At 39.9% G+C, this 21,512-nt stretch overlaps 1 protein-coding gene across 1 annotated transcript in view; it reads right to left on the minus strand.

Moving 5' to 3' along the window:
• Positions 1–11,305, minus strand: part of col27a1a (collagen, type XXVII, alpha 1a) — an 82,497-nt gene extending 71,192 nt beyond the window's left edge. Inside the window, exons 1-3 of the mRNA XM_017307958.2 lie at positions 10,794–11,305; positions 5,700–5,770; positions 424–1,928 (exon numbers count right to left, since the gene is read on the minus strand). Coding sequence (XP_017163447.2) covers positions 424–1,928; positions 5,700–5,770; positions 10,794–10,846 — 1,629 coding nt within the window. The 5' untranslated portion in view covers positions 10,847–11,305. The remainder of the gene's footprint in view (positions 1–423; positions 1,929–5,699; positions 5,771–10,793) is intronic.
• Positions 11,306–21,512: the final 10,207 nt, after the last annotated feature.

A 21,512-nucleotide genomic window follows, 5' to 3' on the forward strand; every position in this document is an offset into this window, starting at 1 on the left:
TTGATCTGAAAGGGGCTTAGTGTGACCTTGTCTAGCCTTCTTTGACAGAGGAATCTGGTCAAGAGATGGCAAAGTGTGAAACGCGGCACGTCACAGCCATCCTGGATGGTTCAATGAACAAACGGAGGAGAACGTAAGGAAGTAAATTAGGAACTCTTAAGCTGTTTAAGACAACAGAAAATGCATTTAGAAAATTTTCTATTTAAAGTGTTAGTGTTTGATTTAAATGGCATCTGTAAAAGGTTTTGACATGAATTCAGAACCTACTGCCTTGACTCTAGTGTGACATTTATTTCAGGTTTTTTTTCCCCTACGAAAGGCCACCCAGAACCAGCAAAAGAGAACATACATTGGATGTCCTTCTCAGTTTAATTGACCTTTTTGTGATAGCACTTCTAATTAAGGGTGAACAGATGTTCTTACCGGTGGGCCAGGGTCTCCTTTCTCTCCCTTTGGTCCTGTCAGCATTGAGAACTGTGTTGGTGGCACCTCCCAGCTCAGGAAGCCATCGGTGGCAGGTGGCGTTACTGCGTTGTCTGTAGGCTTGGTAGGTCGAGGAGTGACTGAAGCTTTGGTAGTTTTGAGTTTCTTTGTTGGCTTGATGGTTTGTTTAGAAATTGGCTTTTGAGGCTTAGCAGTTGTAGTTTTGGGGAATATTGATTTTGAGGACTTTGCTTTGGATAGTGTTGGTTTAGAGGGGGTAGCTTTGACATAATCTGATTTGGAATTGGGCAAAGGACCTTTGGATGGAGAAACCTTAGACTTGGGGAGTATTTTCTTGGGTGTTGTGGGCTGGGGTTGGTTCGGGACTCTAGCTTGGTCTTGTAAAACAGTGTCAATTTTGGTTTTTGGGGATTTGGTGGCTGGAGTGGTAAGTTTCTTCTTGTCTGTTCTTGTTATAGTCTCTTTTGAGGTGCTTTGATGAGTAGGCTTTGGTGGTGTGGGCTTAGCAGTTTTGTGATTTGAAGCTTTAAAGCTTGGAGTTAAGGGAGATTTTGTGTGCGGCGCTGGTGTCCTGAGTGGTGCTGTTACAGTTTCAGTTTCAGTCTTGGTTATGGAAGAAGGGACGACCAAACCCAATTGGGATGTGGTTGGCATCACAGTTACTAGCAGGGGAGCGGTTGTGGTTGTCTGATTTAGCTTTTTTTTATGGTCGGGGGCCCCATACCTGACAGCTGAGGCAGCAGCGGCGACATTCCTGGCAAGGCTCAGCTTTGTGGTCTTCCTTGCGGCGTCTGAACCACCACGCTTAGGGGTAGCAGGAGTAGCTGAAATGTTTGTTACTCTTGGTAGAATAGGCAGTAGAGGAGAAAGGTTAGGCCTGTAAGTGTCAGCTTCCCTGCATTGTTTCTTAATGTATTTGCAGTAGTTGTGAGCTGCCTGTGCAGAAGGGACAAGATCAAACTGGCAAATTGCTCCTTCAAAGTATCCTGATACTTGGTGCTGGCTTGACTTCCCCAGCAAGAAGGAGCCCTGGCGTTCTGGAGCCAGTCCCTCCTCACTGTCCCACCCAAAGTCTGCCTGGACACTCTGCTCTCCGCAGGAGGCATATAGAGTCACTGTCTTTCCATTAATTCCCAGTGCCAACTGGTGCCACTGGCCATCATGGGGCTCATAGGGCAGTGTCACTGAGGTGTTCGGTCCTGTGTGTAGGACAAGACTACCTGGTACAAGCTGCAGACCAAGAAGGAGCTTCTTGTTGCTTGAAAGCAGAGTGAAGAGGAAAGCACTGTTTACACGATGTGAGCGTACACTCAGGACCAGTGCCAACTTGGGCCAGATGGCCGCTGGAAGGACTGAGTGCAATGGAGCCTCAATATGCGCCCTCTGGTTAAGGATGATCCCCGCTCTGAATGGAATGACCCCTTTTGGCATAGAATGTGACGGCTTCTGTCCTTTAAGCCCCAACTTTTGGAGGATATCAACATCTGGGGAAAAAAAAAGAAAAAAAAGAGAATGTAGTGTTAGTCATGCATGCCTGTTGCTATACTCCATTTATTATCTGAACAGCATGCAGACTTTTAATGTTCAGAATGAAGAATACTTTAGCGTTCTGTGTAAACCGTTTTAGATCATTATCTTTGAGATTTTGCATTAACTAGATTGAATTACAATGCATTATTAGGATACAATGGACACTGTGGTCCTAATGAAAGACTTCTTCTCTCTTGTATCTTGCTATTAACTTTGCAAGGATATTTACATTATTTACATCTGCAGAAAGATGTAGATGTATTTAAATAATATATTTACTATTTAAATATATTTTAAATAATGTACTAAGATTGATAATCTTTGATAAAGTATAAAGGGCTAAGCAAAATCCTCCACACAGCACAATATAGATTCAGTCTCACACTGAAACATTTAGAAAACCCGTTCTTTAATTTGAGTAGCCTAATTCAGTGTGCAATATAACAACTTTTTGATCTTTGACATTTTCATTACTTATCCATGGCTTTCTGTTTCCCTGAGTTCTAAGCAAAATTTGACACACAAGGTCTTTTATTTTCTCAGCCACTCTTCAGAATGGGAAAGACCATCAAACATTTACATTTTTGGTCACAAAAATGTGATTTACAAAAAAGGAAATAACTTTTAAACAAAAACAAATCACTAACATTTCATTAATATCAACAAAAATGATTGAAAACACCTAAAACTTGAACAAAAGCTTCTCTTTCCACATCTTATCATCTAGTTCTTTTAATTGTCAATACTTGTGGAGTGTGCTGTATATAATCAACCTACTGGATTATGAAATGACTTTACAGATGCATCTTATCAACAAAACAAAGCATAAGCTTGTAAACATATCCCATGTGAGCTACTTTGAAAGTCGCTTTCACCTTAACGCTGCAGGGTAGTAAGACTATTTTGATTATTTTACCCATTGTCCTGGTCACTGAATGAGCAGTTTCAGCAATGTTCCTCAAAACAAAGTTGTTTTTTCCTCAGTCTTACCCCATAAGCCACTTGTGATGTCTTAAACGGCTTTAAGTGTGGCCACAACAGTAACATGTTTCCTGCTTTAATGGTCTGCAAATTGTCAAAGGAGCAGTCTGACATAAAATGTGATGCAATGTCTGTAAGCGTTGGCTCTAATTTTAAATAATGTTGACCACAGCGTACACGGCTTGAATTGTGCCATATGTAATTTAAATTAGCTAGCCGGTTATTTGAAATTCAGCTGCTTTGAAGGCAAATAAAAAAATAAATAAAAATAAAATATGTGCAAATACAGAGGTTGAACTAAATCAACGTTCAGAAGAACTTTGCATGCATGTCTAGGAATGCAACTGCATCCTAAAGGGGCTTAAATCTTTCTTTTTTAGACTTAATAGTCAGCACATTTTGCCACAAGTGAAAGAGAACTACTAAATATTAAGGTACGCCGTGAAATTGGCTGCAGATTGAAACGAAGAAGTTTGCAAAATTAATTTCCAATAATTTTTGAAAGAGTGACAGCTCTGTAACTTTGAGCTAAGGACTTTGCTATAAATGTGCCAGTGTTATTTACAGTTCTGATAGAGAAATAAGAATACACTAGAGTCAATATTATCAGTTCAAATCTTTAAAAAATAGATTTTTGCCACAAAACCTCTGAATGATCCACCTTTATTAATTAAAGTATAATAAATACTCTGTGTATTTTGCACACAGTGGCTTACTTGCTGAACCAAATATGTTACATTTAAAATTCAATATCAAATGATTATCTTTGGAAAGCCTGATATATTCTTTTCACACATTAAACTATTACAGTTGGATTTTTGGGATGTGAACACAAGATTATTTGACTTGCTTTTACCAAAATAAGTTAAGGTTATTGACTAACACTGTGTTTTCTTCAGATATTTAGAAACTGAGCACACTGTCTCCCTCCCTGGAGCCAGAATACAGTCTGCAGCTTTTTATACAGCTTTAACTCAGTCAGCATTCAGTCTCAAAGTAGTCCCAGCTTTCATCTTCTCAATGACCTATGACCCACAGGATCTGCACTATCTTTATTGTCCTCAGGGTGAACTCGGACTTGTGGTTGCCCGTTTAATGGGGATGTGCACTTAGAAGAGGGATGAGTTGCCTTAATGCGCAAATCTTTGTCTACAATGAAAACATTTGGAAAGATGATTACGTTCAGACTTTTGAATTGTACAATAATAGACAACTGCTGAAAGTTATAATGCAGTGTGCATTTATTTTGTGGAGAGAACAGACCTATGACAGGGAACAGTTGCTTTGGTGCAAAAAAAGAGTTTTTGAATTTATGAGTCAAAGAAAAAGCTTTCCAAATAAAGGTTAAAATGTCTACACAGTCTGGTTTTCTAAAGCTGTTCTTGCCTCAAAACATAAGGACTTCATAAAACAGAACTAAGGAATACACTGAGCGTATTGTATACTCATCCTCAGTAAATTTTCCTCTCTGTGTGGTCTCTCTGGCAGCAAGGGACAGCAGGACTTGGCAGTAAAGCAGGGCATGCATTACATGTAATGTACATACTGATGTTTCCAAAGTCTTTATTTAACAAATTATTCTATTACAGGCATAGTGTACATTAACCCAGTGGTTTTACAGCATAACATATGTGTTTGAACGTCAGTGTGTCAAGCACATGGCGAGAGCTCGTAGCATTGCTCTGTGCCAACTCACTAATGTAGCACAAATACAAAAACCAAGGGTCTGCCCGTTGTAATTTTATCCACTGTAGAGGATGAAGTCATTTATTCTCACTCAAGAGATCTCCCCTCAGCTGCCCTTGAGCACTGCAGTATGAGCAGTTGTGATTATTCTCATTCCTCATCTTTTTCTTTCTGCTAGTAAAGCTGAAAAGTCAATAAAAGATGCTTTTCCTAAAGGTTGTGACCTTTCTCAATCAGAAACAACAACCGGGCTGCACACCATGAATTGGAAACATCTTAGGAAAAACACATAAAGCAAAAGGCATAATTTTTCCCCCCCAATTAAAAAATAATCTTAAAAAAAATCTATGAATTAAGAATGAACAAAAAGGCTAAGTCTTACATAATATATATATATATTTTCTATATGGGTGGCTGGGTGATGATTTACTGGAGTAAATCTAGAACTTCTTCGTCAAGGAAAACCACCAAAACAGTGAAAGAGTAAATTTACCTGTTATTAACACTGCTGCTTCCTGGCAAGAAAATCATAGATTCAAATCTCAAACAACTTTGCATGTTCTCACAGTGCTTCCGTGGGTTCTTTCCAGGTACTCTGGCTTCCACCAAATGTCTTAAATGATGCATGTTAGGTCAATGAGCCACTTTAAATTGCCCTTAGGTGCAGGTGTGAGTATGAATGGTCGTTTGCCTTCTAAAACAAAGGAGTAGTGACCTGTCCAGGGCGTAGCTATCTCACCTTTTGCCCTCTTGACTGCTGGAGTTATGTAGCTCATAAATGTGAAGTGAAACACAAGGTTTTTTTGTAGGTACAATGTTCTAATCCCATTTCTTCCTTAAATTTGCTTCCTTTATCAATTTGAACTATCAGCAACAGCTGCCCCAAATTCACAAAGAAATCTTGTCACGGCTTTGAACTCTCCACAGCTTTACTGAACAGGTAAAGGATAATTGCAAAATCACCTCAGCCTTACATATTTTGCCTTTTGCGTTAACATTTTTGAACACACAATGAAAAGAAAAACATGAAATGAATGGAGATGAACAACGAGTCTTACCTTCAGAGTGTTCTTGTGTATGTCCCAGGTAACAAGTACAATATAAAACTGCACAGAGCAATAGGGCTCTCCTGGTAAAAGAAAGAAGAACAGTGTTGGAAAAAGGAAACAGTTTGCAGTACATGGAGTCAGAGACTTTCCTTCATTTTCATTTGATTAAAATCATGTAGTTTTAAAATCCTTCTTTAAAGGCTGTCTTGTGTTTGATAATGTGGAAACGTGCAATCGCAATCCAGTTAAAATATTGTGAATTTCTTAATAATCTTGCATCTTCTTTTTCATCACCGCAATATTTCATCAACTTTCTCCGAGCTGTAGCATCTTTGTCACTGATATTCATGTGAGTTGTGGGCACCAAGGGAAGGTTTGCTACATGCAACCTGCCAAATATATTATTGACATTCGCACTTTGTGGTATTAGGAAAACATCTAATTGCAATATTCTTGAAAATGATTACATCAGTATCAATCAGTATCGCTCACATTGCAATGTTGATTGTCATTTGATATATTGTGCAGCTCTAATTGGCATTCAAAATGTGAGTGCGTAATAAAACTAATAGGATTATTCAAGTTCCCAGTTGGAAATGCAACCAGAATATTTCCAGGATTGAAATTTTGACCAGGGAAGTCCCAACCCCCACCAAAGTCCAGATTATCAAATACATCAAGCAGTGTAAAAGCTGCAGGTATAAACTGTCTATCAGCATCTCTGATAGCTTATCTTTTCAAAAGACTGACATGAGATCTCTGGGTTTAGCGGTTGAATGCATTTAATTGAGAATAATAAACTGTACTTACAATGCTATTAGGAACAAAACTGGCTTGTGATGTTGCTGCTATACCACAACAATGAACAATTCCCACAATTAGAACACATCAATGGAATTGAAAATGTCATCAATCCGATCTTAAATGTGTTCCAGTCCTAGGCTTGTAAACCAGTGGAGTTTTCTAAGCGATATACTTAGAGCACAGCCTAAGTATAATTAGAATTACATCATCAAACACTGAGTCAGCATGGCCATTTAGACTTATTGTTGGAAGAGCAAAGAAACTTCTTGATTCAGCTTTGAGTAAGCTTTGGATGCAAGGGAGCCCTACCAAGCATACTTTGATTGTCCTCAGACTTGCTATCCTTAGGAGTCACTTGAAGATGTATCACTTCACACAACATCTTCCACACACACACAAACATCTGAAAGTCCCTAGAATGACTAACCTTGCTTTGCACTTCTGTACCTATTCAATTTCATTCAAAGTTAGTAGCTAATATTTAGACCAGGATCTTTAAAGCGGCTGTCACACAATTACATTGCCATGTGTGCAGGTGCATAAAAAAAAACCTGTGAGGAAATGAAGGAGATTTTGTGGATTGTGAAATTGTGTCACATCTTTTAGGTGTGTGTGTGTCACTTTTCATGTTTCCCTTATCAGAATTTTACACATACATGTTGGGATTATCAACTTCTGCTAAACCAGGATTGGGTGGATTACTCCTTTCTTGACATCAGTGCCTTGTGTTACTTAAGTTTTCCATCTTTAGCGACTAACATTAAAGATGGAAAACTTAAGCAGTTGTTTATTTTCAACTGCTTTGTTGAAAATAAACAAAGCAGTTAGCAGGAGTAATCAAAGCCAGCTGTTTCATAAGTTTCAGCTTCTCTATCCCAGTATTCAATAAGCAACGGTGAGGTCAAGTAAGGTTATCACTGGTTATTTGAACAATAGTTGTATCTAGTGAAAATACTCTTTTTCACTTTATGAGAACTGTGCATTTGCCAATCAATAGAATATTTACAAAGAACCCTTCTCTGTTATGTCACACTAATACAATTACTGTCAATTCAAAGAGCTGTGTTATTCGGAAACCTGGACACAGCACAAATTCATAAATTCATAGATTAACGTTAACATCAAACCAAAACACAAGCTTTAACAAAAACAACTGTCAGCAACTGAGTTTCCATGGGAGTAACAACGGGAAGCGGGACTCTGCAAAAGCACTTAGAGCACCTCTTTGAAAACCCCCCCAAACACAAACACACACAGGGCTGTAGGTCGTGGGTTCTGGAGGTAAAAATACGTGCACTTATCTAATAACTGTATTTTCCCAAACCAATATGCATTCACACGTGGAGCTAAACAAAATGATCTCTCTCAGCAGTCTCTACAGGGCCAGGTGTGCAGCAGAACCTAAAGACTGGCCCATGTTAGTATTGAGAGCTCAATAGGGGGACCAAGCTCCAGTGACAGGCAGGGGAGCCACTGTTTACCGCTGAAAGTCCTCGCACGCACGCACGCACGCACACACACACACACACACACACGCCCCCACACACGGACACGCACACACACACTGGAGAGGAAATGTGTATAGCAGCTGTGCTTAGAGGGCCACAGAGAGGCAGACAACAGGGTTCCAAATACAGAAATGTGGGAAAGAAAGTAATGAAGGTAGCTGTCTTAAAATGCATTTACCTGAACTACCGCTACCTGCACACAGGAACAAAGAGTTGTCCCTGTGTTTAAAGGAGTTAACAATTAGTCTAAGCATTAGAATCCCCTTCAGACCTGGATAATTATAATCAGAGCATGTGTGCAACATGTACATTTGTGGTGTCTGCGTCTTCTGCTTGTTCAGCCCCTAGATGCTAATAAAGATTCATCACAGCCATCCCCACATACAGCTGGCTGTGGTTTTCACAGGATGTGTGTGCGTGTGTGTGCTTGTGTTTAGGTGTCTGTGTTATCTCCATGACTCCAAGTTAATTACAGTCTGATTTTGTCTTATCAGCTGAGAAACCCGTCCTCTGAAATCGAGTCATGAGACCACTGCTTGTTATTGCAGTAAAAACAACTTTCGCTTTATTCCTCGGGCCGTTTGCATCTGTGGAAACTGGAACAAGTTTACCCAGGAAGCTGCACTGCTTTCCTTAGCTTCTGCTTATTCAAAATTCTCAGTAGCTTGTTTAGATTTCTATTGGGGTGCTTTAGAAGTGCCCGTGACAGGAAGGGGTTTTTCTTTTGCACAGAAATTTTATTTATTTATTTTTTGTTCAAAATGAGTCATAAATTGGAAAGGCTAACATCACTACAGTTAGACTAGTGTGGTTTTATTGCTGCAGCTATGAGCAATGACATGACTCGCATTGGAAATTCGACCGTAAGCTGAGTGGACAAAATGCAAGATGGATGAGCAAAGGCTCCTATGATGTTATCCAGTAAAACACACAATGGTTTTTATGCTGTTTGAAACTTCTCTTTCGGGAGCAGACCTAGTTGATGAAACTGGATCATTGCATACATATTCCTTTTGTGTTTTTATAGTATCCAAGTAATATATATAATTTTAACAGGGATTAATAAAGCTTACATTCCTTGTAGACACCAAGTCTGCAATGGTTTTACTGTTACTGTCTTGAAACCTGTACTGTTTTTCTGCAGACATCAGTTGAAAGTGGGCTTGTTGCAGAAGGGAGGTGCAGTCGGGTGGATTGGGAGGAGGTGGGGGGAGTGTACGGGTTAGACACAGAAAGCCCAGTGTATAGTTTCCATTTCTGTTCATGTGTTTAGACTACTGACTGATTCCATGCAAAGGTTTCCCAAAGGACATCCTTCCCTCGTCAATACACACACACACACACACACACACACACACACACACACACACGCGCGCGCACACACACGCATGCACACATGCACACATGCACACATGCACAGACACGAAGCGGAAAATTCCTATGGATGAGTAGACACTAGTGACACTAATGTGAAGGACACTCACACCTCCATCACCAGGTCTGTCTGTGCTCACTTGGTGACTAATTTCAGTCACGACCTAATTCAGTCCTGCAAATGATGCATAAACACCTGCAGACCTAAAGGCTAGGAAACTGATTGCCAAATTAGACCTGAATGTGATTTTGCAGCTAACTCTCAGGACTAAAACTGGGAGTTAACCCCCCACCCAACCCCACGCCCCCACCCCCCACTCCCGTCCCCCACTCCCGTCCCCCCAAAAAACACAATTACCTGTACAAAAGCTATTACATATAAAGGGCGACACCTCGTGGACGCCTACTGAAAAACAACGCAGGTAGATTGCTTTTATTGCGCAAATACATCAGTAGCAAGGAAGGGCAAAGCATTTGTAGGACGAAGCCCAACAACTTGTTCTGGTGATTCAGCTGTGATCATCTATTTGTGTTATTAAAGAACACAAAAGTGGTTACATCCCTGGAGATAATTAAAAAATAATTATCTCCAGGGATGATACGTGAGGAGAGAAGCATGCATGTCCTAAACATTGATTGAATGAATGAATGAATGAATGAATGAATGAATGAATGAATGAATGAAACTTTCATTCATAGCTAGAACCAGTCTATCTGTGGACATTTGCAGCTTTGTTCCCCACAACAATTTCAACACTAATTCCAGATTAAATTCAATTAAATTACATTATCGCCGGGAGCTCTAAGGTTAGTTTTAATGGCATTTTCTTTAAAGCACTAATGCGTTATTGTCAGTGCGTAAAAGTGGCCGCTTAGCCGGAAAAATGGAAAATATCCGACGGCGCAGAGGATGCTGATGAGCCACTCATTACATTTTATAGGTCCTAATAATTGCTCCCCCTTTCTTCCCCCTGTGTTGTCAGATGAGTCGGTTTAGCCAACCTTGCATGAAAGACTGAACCATTTACCTTTCCCAACATTAAAAACAAACAAACATGTAAACGTGAAATGCAAGAATTATACAAGTATTGCGCAACTTCCATGTTTTATTTTAATAATGACTTAGGCTAACTAATTCCTGCTGCAACGCTAAATGCATCACATTTGATACGTGCTATGGAACATGTCTGATCAATATTCAGAACCTCCTTTGACCCCATGCGGACATCAATCCTGGACCAAAGCAAGCCGGTATCACAGGTAACCCCTCCGTGTGTCTGAACGGATCCCACAAAAGCATCAAACACACACACACACACACACACACACACACACACACACACACACACACACACACACACACACACACACACACACACACACACACACACACACACACTAAAGAAATCTTACTTACTTTGTATCTAGATGAGAGGTTCTGCAAGCTCTCCTTCGGGTGCCTAAATTCATTTGTATTCATTTGTCCTGCCAGTCAAAAACCTGATCCGTTAATCACAGCGTGACTCCTTTGCGAGGGGGGCAGAAAACACCGGCCGCCGTTTCACGCATTTGACAATCACGAGATGAAGTTCCAGACATAAAAAGTCATGCTGAGATGCCTGTCAAGCTCGACATAGAGTCCTCCTGGTTGTCTTGTTTGACAAGAGAGAGTTTCCAGGTTGCGATCGTCTGGCGATATTCCCTTGTGGCTCATTCATTTATGCCGATCCAGATTGAGGGACGCTGCGGCCGGCGAGGAAAGCTGCGTGGGTTCTTCTCAGCGGGGTTACGGAGTCAGAAGCGCTGGACTCATCGCTTTCCTTTTTAAATAGATTTTTCTGAGGGTAAAAACGATGGCAAACGAACCGCGCAGCCAGGTGTCAAGTTACAAGCCCAGCGGTTGGAGAAAGCAACTACACGCCTCTTTCTCCAGGGGGTGGCCACACGGATCCTGTCCCAAAAACTCTGGTTAACCATATGAATGAACCACGGTGACAAAGTTGGGCTGGACGGGCACCGAGTAAAGGATGTGCTTCCAGGGCGCACAATGCGGGTCTATCCATAGCTGCACCTGAGGCTGTCAAACTGTGATGCCACTGGTGGTCAGCTTGTGTTTGAAATGTTGAGTTATTTTATTTAATTAAAGTCTACAGTTAAAACTTATATACAGATTTGTCCCACTTAGAAGAACACAGTGCTGTGAAGACCTGTTTTCTCCCCTTAAAGATTGCTTTATTTATTTATTTTTATTTCTTTAATTGAATGCTAAACATAAAACTCCTGGTACTAATGTTAAGTCATTAACGTTTTATATTTAGTTTTTATGACCACTCCTGATTACTACCAGACTTGGTGGCTCAAGAAATCATGAAAAAAATGTATGTACCAACATGCCTCAATCCAAATGTATTTAAAAAAAATAGACGAAAATCAAACACGTTGACATCCACTGCTCTGGAAAGGCCATTTCTAAGGCCCTGGGATTCCAGAGAACCACAGTGGGTACCATTATCCACAAATGGAGAAAACATGGCGGTGAACCTCCCTAGGAGTGGCCAGCCAACCCAAAGAGCATGTCAACCACTCATCTGGGAGGTCACAAAAGAACAAAGAGCATCTAACGCCCCGGAGGCCTTACTTATGATAAATGTGTATGACTCAACAATAACAAAGAGACCAGACAAAAATGGCATTCATTGGATTGCCAAGATCATATTCATTGTTGACTAGAAATAAACATAAGCACTTGTCTGTTAGACGTTTGGTTTGCACCGTTACGTATGTGAGCTTAGAGTTGTACCCTTTAAGTCTTCTGTTTCTAGGTATCTGTTTCATTTCCCCTGCTTTCATGATCACCTCTCTGCTAAAGGTTAACGAGCTAGTCCATTAACTTGCTGCTGCTTAACTTTGTTGTCTGTTTGTCTACTCTTTATGCCCATGTTTTTTTTCTATTTTATTTCCCTCCTTGGTTCTACCATTTCACCTTTTTTAGGTCTTTGGACTCTGGACTTTTTATCGGAAGATTCAGCTTCACTTCTCAAACATCCTTCACATCCCACCATCACATCACGTATTTGCATTTGATCCACCGCACCATAGCATGACAATTGCACATCTGCTTTTAACACATTACCTTGATATTTCCCAATATTTGGGGAGGAACAGTCTGTGGATAGACGAGACAAAAGGCACACTTTTTGGACAATGTGTGTGATAATCGCTTTAAAACCACAACTCAATTAAAAGATATTTCTGAAAATATAAATCTTTTGTAAATTGTCAAGGGACAGTAGACGCAAATTAGTTCATGCTATAATCTGGAACAGTGCATCAGAATAGGACATTTATGTTAGAGTTGTACATTGTCCCTTTTTAAATGAAGTTTGTCATTAATGTCAAAAAGAGATCCATGTAAAAGTCAAAGATGGCGGTGGTATTGTCAGCGTCTGGGGTTTGTTTGCTTCCTCAGACTTGCAATAAATGATGGAATCCCAAAAAGTGCAGAGAGAATATGCTGGATTATGGTCCAGAACAACGGCTCATTGTATATGGGTAATGCTGTATACCTGTTGTTGCTGCCAATCTTGGTATAACTATGTTTAAGGGGCAGGTTGATATGGATATCTTTTTTCTCTTTAATACATCAATTTGAATGTGCGCATGCACACCCAATGTCAAATACTCCTTCAGCAAACTGTGTATTTTGAGCATATATTTCTGCAAATTTGTACTAGATACAGAAAAGTTGACCTACTGAAAACTGTTCATGTGCTCATTTTCCTCTAGACAGTATTAGACTCTCCACAGGAACTGCTTGAACACTTTAGGTCAGTTTTGCTGGCCACTCAAACACACCATCAGTGAATAATATGGCTTTCCAAATCATCGCTGACTGTAGAAGTTTCCCTCTGGACTTTCAGAAAGTCAGATGCTGCGTCTCTCCACTTTTCCTTTTAAGACTCCAGGATCTTGATTTCCAAATGAAATGCAAAATTTCCCTTCATCTTTATCCTTACCCCAGCTAAGAGATCTCTGATGTAGTTTATGACTCAGGAGGAGATGAACTCAAGGGATTGACACATGATGTACACTGACTCCCATCCACATCTGATAAATCTCCCCCAAAATTTTGAATAACTATTGCTTTGCAACCCTCTCGGGTTTAAATGTGTATCTTTTTTTCATCAAGTGTTCAGAATAGTTTTTATTCAGCATATGGAAAAGTTGAGCGACTTTGGGTTAGTTAAGCTCAAGTGACAGAATGAATGCAAACAATAACTTGTAAAGGAGATATTAAAAAGTGTCATACTTATCAACAATTAGGAAATACATTAAAAAAAATTAAAATAAGGGAAACTATTTGAAGCAAAGATATCTGTACCTATTTATATAAGTAGTGAATATAACTAAATATTTAAAATAATTCAACATTTCAAAAACACAATGAGTTTACCTTTTCGTGAAACCTGTTCAAATGGGAAGCATTTTTAAGAAACAAATTTTTGATTGGGGTCCGTCAAATCACAATTTTAATATTCTTCAAAGTAAACCCAAATAAAGATCTACTTAGACGGTAATTTAATCAAAGAGATTAAACTGGAATGACGCCTAGATAGGGAGGAATTAAAGTTTAACTCTGACTAAATGTTAGCACTCCGAGTCTGTTATTACAGCAAAGACCCAGATGAAGGGTGTATTCTCCAAAATTAGTGGATAAATAGCGAAGGAGGTGACACGTACGTACGTCCTGCTTACTTTTTGAGCTGACTGGCTGCAGGCGTTTTGAACTGAAAGGTCGTCTTTAGTCACACAGTGAAGGTGAGGCTGACAGGCTGTCTCAGTGCTGGTGATCTTCTCTCGTTTTGACCTCAGGCTGCTGGCCAGCCAGCCACAAGGGTGGGTGATAATGGACACAAGTCATTAACATTTACTTTACAGGCCTTCGCACACACACACACACACACGCTGGGCCTTGTGTTTCAGCACTGGGTGCCACCTGACCCTCCCATGCGCTTCCAATGAGCCACTCTGCCTCCATCTTCAAAATTACAAACTCTGTGTTTGCTAGTGCGCTCACTGCCACCCCTTAAAGCAGCTTAATTATGGTCATTGGCACCAAGTATGAAAGCTCCCTTTATCCCCCCCCACGCTCCCGAAATAGGTCCTCATCGAAGCTCACAGGCAGCCCAGATCAAACGCTCCCCATAGGGAAGGGGTCATTACTGGTACGCAGGGCGGACACAACCCAATGGGTGCTGGGCCACGCCTTGAGCCGAAATTGCAGCCTGGGACTGGTGAGGACACAAGCCTCTTCTTTGATGAATGACAAGGGTAACAGCAACACAGCCTGTTTGAATACCGCTGTTTACAGTCGACTATGTGCTGTACATACAGATAAACATCCAATAAAGTGTTTTGCGGATTTGAAGCAAAGAAAACTAGACGCTGGGCTTGGTCGGGTGTTCACAAGTTTCTCATGGTTTATATTTATCTAAATGCTGGTGCTGTTTTAAATAAGTACAGTGCCTAGCTCAGATGCTGAGCGGATGTCTCCTTCGTTGGGAAGTAGTCCGGTCCATCCTTCGGCCTGATCTGAGAGGAAGTATCAGGTCTGTCTACATTTATACATCACAGAAAGTGTGCGTGGGATCCAAAAATATCGATACCAAATCGGTATCAGTATCGGATTGATATTTTAGTTGAAGTGTTCCCGCAAAAATTTAGTTGTGATTTGCTCTCAAATTAGATTTTTTTTTTTGCATTTGGTTTATTTATTTAATAATAATAATAATAATAATAATAATAATAATAATAATAATAATAATAATAATAATAATAATAATAATAATAATAAAAACATCACACAATTAAAATATTCTATAGACATCTATAAACTTTGATCAAATTCTGTACTAGATTTGAGCAAAAATAATTTACAGGAAAAACCACAAAAGTTAGGTCAAACTTATTGGTATTGCTACTTACTACTTGGTATCAGATCAGTGCCAAAGTAAGCAGTATTGCACATCTCTAAGCTTTGCAAAGAACGCTGAAAGAATGATTTTTGTGTATTAGGATTTTAGGTGATAAACCCACACATATAACACATATAACACAAATGTGCAGAGGATGAAAATGATGGATGCGTTTAACTATGATTTATTAATAAAAATATAGAAGGAGTGCTATGTATTTGTTTACCCATCTTTACATCAACTCTGATGATGCTCCCCTAACCTGCTGAATAACAGCATCCCCACAGTGGATTCTGCCACCACCATGTTTCTTTGTAGGGATGCTGTGTTCAAGGTCAGGGACAGGGTCAGTTTGCATGAAATGCACACCAGTCTCCAATCTAATATTTTCATTTTCATCAATCAATCACAAAACTCCCAGTAAATAAATTGAAAACTTTTGCAAGGTTTTGTAAATATGAAATACATGTCCTTTTAATACAGTTTTCTTTACTTGGGCATAGAAAGTACACTAAATTACATATGTAATAAGCCATATTATCTTTGTCATCTTAATCACATAATTATCTTCTACCGACTTATTTTAAGTCCAGTTGCAGAAAAAAATAACAACATAATGCCACCCAGCAAACAAACATCGTGTAAATACAGCCTCCTCTGTGTACCTGCATTTCCATGGTGGGCATTTGCAGAGGTTACCAAGGTGGCGGCACGAACCCAGACAGTGCTGTCTCTCTCAGCTTCACGGAGCACAAGAAGACTGTTCATACAAGGAATGAGTGTGAATCTGACAGTGTGGAAAGCACGCAGACGTGTGTGTTTGTGTGCGGAGTGTCTCGGTGGCTTGTATTTTTCCCTTTACAGGTGGTTCAGTCCATTTGCTTGTATTCCTGGTTTTGTCTCCTTCATGTGGATGGTTTGATGACACGCTGTGGTGTGGAAAATGGTCAAGCACACAAACACACAAAGTCACACCTCTCTGCATCGACTTATCCTATATCTGCTGCTCTTTTCTTTACTGTTTAATCTCACATAACATTCCTCACAGTAACTTTTGTCTGCATAATTCACACAGCTTCTTTCTCCCTCGTTATGTTTATCTTTCTTCCTTTTGCTGACATTTCTTCAACAAAGCATTCCCGCTGTTGGCATGATGAAGAAGACAGCCACCCCGAAAATCTTTGCCACAACCATAATGAGCACGTTGACCTCTCATAATAACACCAGAATAACCTATAGGGGGGAGGAAAGCTCTTTTGGGGTAGGCTTGGAGACCGGACCGGCCTGGACTGTCAGCACTGCGCACAACAACAATTGCTGAAGTGTGAAATATGTTCCCGCACCGTGTTGTTTTTCTTAGTTTTAAATTCTGCAGTGTTGCAATCTTCCAACTTTTTTGCAGAATAGGTTGCAAGAAACTCTAAGATGAGCAGCATTGTAGGTGATCTGCTGCCAGATTTATGTTCTTTCTTGTGTGGAGGTGAGGGAGTCTTCGTAAAAGGGAGAGCTGCTCAATGCAGGATAGTGTAAACTTGTTAAGTAACATTTAAAATGTTATCTCTGTCAAGCCATATCCGCATGATAACAGAAGCAGAAAATCTTGACATAAATGACTGCATACGTACATTAACTTTTACATCAAATTGACAGTCTCTGGGAAACTAAATGTAATTAGCTACATTGTCCAAATAAGCAAACAAAACCATTTTGATTACTCATTTAACAAAATCGTTCATGTGTGCAAATTGTCCCAGTTAAATGCAACATTTTGCAGTTTTAAAAATTGAAAAGCTAAAATGTTAAATTTGCACAGAATAGCGAAGCAGACACTTTGAGATGGGGTGCGTTCAATTTCTGTCAGTCACTTCCAGGTTTTCCTACCCTGACTGTCCATCCTTTGACTCCCTTTAAAAAAAAAAGACCACATAGCAGTGATGTGAGTTTTATGGTTTATTTAAAGTGAGAAAAAAGGGGAGACACAGTGTGGCGTGGCAGTTTTATCTCAGCTGAAAAACGATCTGGTTTACTGAAGGTGAGAACATACTAGAAGATTTTTTTTTCTTCGTTGGGCAAAATTTGAACCAGTCTGCACTAGTTGGGGCCAGCGGGCACTGGAACAAAAATCTGCTAGTTTGTGAGAGGAACATACCAAACCCATCCTCAATCACCTTTATTTGAATTTTTAAAAGTCAAATCTGGATGAACTCGACCAGTGTGGACCGATTACTGACTCAGCTGTAAAACTTGCTGCCAACAGCCAATGAAAAGAAAGGAGTGAAGTGCAAGAGGGGGGTGTAAAATGGATTAGGCCAATTTTTTATCTTGATGTATTGTTGCCAAAGTCTCACAAATGTTTATCTTAAAAAAAAAAAAAACAAACCCTGAAATATTAACAAGTGTATTCATGTCATGTTAAAGAAAGGACTGAAAAGCCCGGATAATAATGTCATGTGTTTACTTCTTTGTCCTGTTCTTCTACTGCACAAAGTTTTATTGGCTGTTAGCAAACAACAATTACCCTGCCAGCATGCCTAAGTGGGCCCCATATGGGGAAAAGGAGGGCAGACCAGATGGGTCCCATATGGGTTTGTCCGCGGGTTCCACGATGACCCCATTGGTTTGGCCATGTAGGGCCACCTCCCACATGGGCCCTACATGGTGGTGGGCCTACATGGGTTTGCCCATTTAGGGTCCATGTAGGGCCCACGTAGGCTGTGGCCCTACATGGGAAAACCAATGGGGTCATCGTGGAACCCGCGTACAAACCCATATGGGACCCATATGTGTGCCCACCTTTCCCCCATATGGGGCCCACCTAGGCATGCTGGCATTGGTGCATTACTGCAGCTAACTGACATGCTTTTATAACTGCCTTGTTGCTGAAATGTGGTATACAAATAAACGTGACCTGACTTGACCTAAACCATGTGTCTGCAACCTGCGGTTCCTGAGCCTCATTGGACCTTTTGCAATGATTCTTAATAACTTCCACTAGAAATGATGAAGAACCAGGTAGTAGTTTAGATATTATAGTAAACACAGGTTTTGGCAGCTTTTTATGAAAATAAAAAAAAGGTAAAAATGGTGTGCTAGTGAATGTTCTGAGGCTTCTTTAAAATCAGAAAACCTGCGTCCCTTTTGTGTGTTCTCAGTTACAGAAATTCACAATCTATTGACAACTCACTGGTTCCGACATCCCGAAAAGGTTGTTTGACATATGTTTGAACTCCAGCATACAACATAAACACATTTAAATGGCTTACTCTAAAATGTACCTCCTGGAGCTCTTCCTCCTCCAGGAGGAGGAAGAGCTCCTCCCTCTGTGAACAGGACACACTATGACTGTGTTCAGTAAAAAAAAAAGACTGTTTTAGTTCGTAGGTAACCTTCTTGTTGAGTCTATTGTATAATTGTCACTTCATCTACAGACAAAATATACATTTATTTTACAGTTTTTCTAATGCACTCATCATATATCAAACAGAGCCAGAATTCATTCTTATTCTGAACTTAGGGCTCTATATTCAATTCGCTCTGGGCCGCTGGGGACCAGCAGGGTAGTTGAAACAGCAGAGTCCACTGAAACCTGCTCTCCCTGGCATAAAATCAGTGTCCAGATTCCAGTGATGCCTTCTGTAAAAGGACTTCATTATGCTCTCAGAATATGAACTACACAAATATTTGGCTTGGTCATTATGATGCTCTGTCCACACCCCCATGGTTCTCCAGGTCTTACACCGGGTCCAGTGTTTCTGCATTGCAGAAACCGCCGCAAAATGCCTCCATTACTTCCTCATGAGTCAAATGAGAAAAACTAAACAAAAGAAAGACAGCAATTTATTATTTGTCACAGCAAAATCAATCACGATAAAGTGGGCTTTTGTTTGAGGATTTAAGTCTCTCTTAATTATATCTGAGTAAAAATGTAATGACAACGTACTTAAGAATAACTTATCCCGGGCCTTTGCTCTCTCCTTCCTGTCTGTGCTTGCAAATATTTTAATTTTCATAGCTTCACAGGACACTGTGTCTTGTATTTTTGCAAATTATATATTTTTTCCGTGTGCAGCTGCCTAACGTTAAGCAGGTCTGTCCTTTGCCATCAAAACAGTTATGATGTCTAATGATATGTCAGGAGATCAAGGGATCTCCTGCCAATGGATGGGTTTCTTCAAATACCACCAAACCTGGAGATTTTGTAAATTGAATATGCCCAAAGATATATATCCAAAGATTTTCTGCTGTGACCCGAGTTATCGCTCTCTTTTTTTTTATAGTGTGCAAATACATTATTTTTCACCTTCCAAAAACATGTGCACATTTTAAATGTCAATATGCGTCTAATAGTTTGTTTTTATTTCTGTGTCCTGATGAATTGGGTTCTTTTTAACTGAGCAGATACATGTCATATTGTCATTTTGTGTGAACATTCAGAAGAACCGATCTTAATCTGGAAGCACCTTGTCTTCTGAATGAATCTTCGCTGTGACAGTATTATTTTCAGCTGAGGAGCCGTGGAGTTATTATCTGACTTACTGCACCATGGAGACTGCAGGAAATTGTGAGACTTTGCTACAGGCCAAGTGATGTTTTTTTTTGACCGAGTGTCCTGTCACTGAAATTACATTTTCCTCTTTTGACATTAGTCATAAGTATGAGCAAGGCACAAGTGGGTTATGCTTCTTATTTAAGAGACTTTCTTGGAGCCTTATGATCTTACTCAGCAAAATGTGGCTTACTGAGGCTCTCTTAGCTCTGAAGGGCTGGGCTTACAAAATCTCATATTATTATAATAAAGCTACATGCATAAATCTATTCTTTTTTTTTCAGAAACATGGCTTAACTTAGCTACTTTCAATTCCTCTGTATTTATTTATAAATCATTAATATGGAGTAGGGAGCTAAAAGGAAATAAAGCTTTGAACATGTTTAGAATTTATCCATGTGAATGAAAGCCTGCAGGCAAAGAGCTGGTTAAGTTTTATTTGCGGTCAAGTTATCCAAGGTGTGTCAACTGGCTTGGTCTAAGAGCTTGTTTTAAACACTTTCATGCCACCAGTGCTTTGCAAAAGACTAACGATGCAACATGTATTCCACCACGTAAGGCACTGCAAAAGTTGACCTAAAGATTGGAATCTAGATGATCACTTGCAACTATATGACAATGACAAAATCAGACTCAAACGAACACAATTTTAAAATTGTGCAATAAATATATATCAAAATAGATTCTGTTAGATGTGCAGCATTTGTGTGAATACAAGGGTATTAAAAAATAAACAGAATGAAGAACAGTGTGTGAATCATCCTTTGATAGGATGATTTGTAAAAGACAAACTTTCCTTCTTATAAGACTACTAACACAACTGCACTGGGTTGTGTAACTGGAAAAATATGCAGAGTTTTATAAATGATCTGTAAAACTCTATATATACCTATGTATGCCAACCATATTGCTCCTAAAAGGACATTTTTATGGCTAGAGTGATAGTTTTAGCTTATATTGTTTGAAAAGGTAAAGTTTGGGGCATGAACACGACTGATCTGCTGCGATTACGAATCGGATGAGTGCAACCCAAGCATGACTGACATGGAGTTAAGCTCAAATCCCAGTAAACACCATAAATAAAAATGACCCTGTAGTGGTCAGGGCGGTAACACGATAAAGGACAATAGCAAACACTTTGTTTAAAAGTCACACAAGTTTTTTCTAACAAAGCATTCTGCTGAGTTAGGAAATTATACCTTTTTTATTCTTTGGAGCCCGGCCTCTAGAACAAAAAAGTGCACCACCACACACGGATGAACATGGAGCGTATTTAAAAGCAGAGCATGGGTTCCTGCGACCACAAAAACCTTTTCTTTCCCAAAACAGCCTTTCTGGTGGAAACACGCCAAGTGGACTGGCGCCCAACACTAAACATTCAACCTGTTTGTGACTAATTTCATTCACAGTTTAGATTATGACAAGACTGAAATTGCTTCTCTAAGAGAAGAAAAACAAGCCTAAACAGAAGGACGAGCCCACAACAGAGTCCGTGCCGCAACGTTGACAGATAGCTCGAGCGTACTCAGCAATTGAACCACCAAAGTGACGCTGAGGGCGATGTTGGTTGTGGGGAAGGCCGACAATTTTTGGGGCAAGGAAATGCGGTGCTTCT

This window comes from Poecilia reticulata, chromosome 12, assembly GCF_904066995.2.
Source record: "Poecilia reticulata chromosome 12, P_reticulata-male-v2, whole genome shotgun sequence".
Classification (NCBI taxonomy): domain Eukaryota; kingdom Metazoa; phylum Chordata; class Actinopteri; order Cyprinodontiformes; family Poeciliidae; genus Poecilia; species Poecilia reticulata.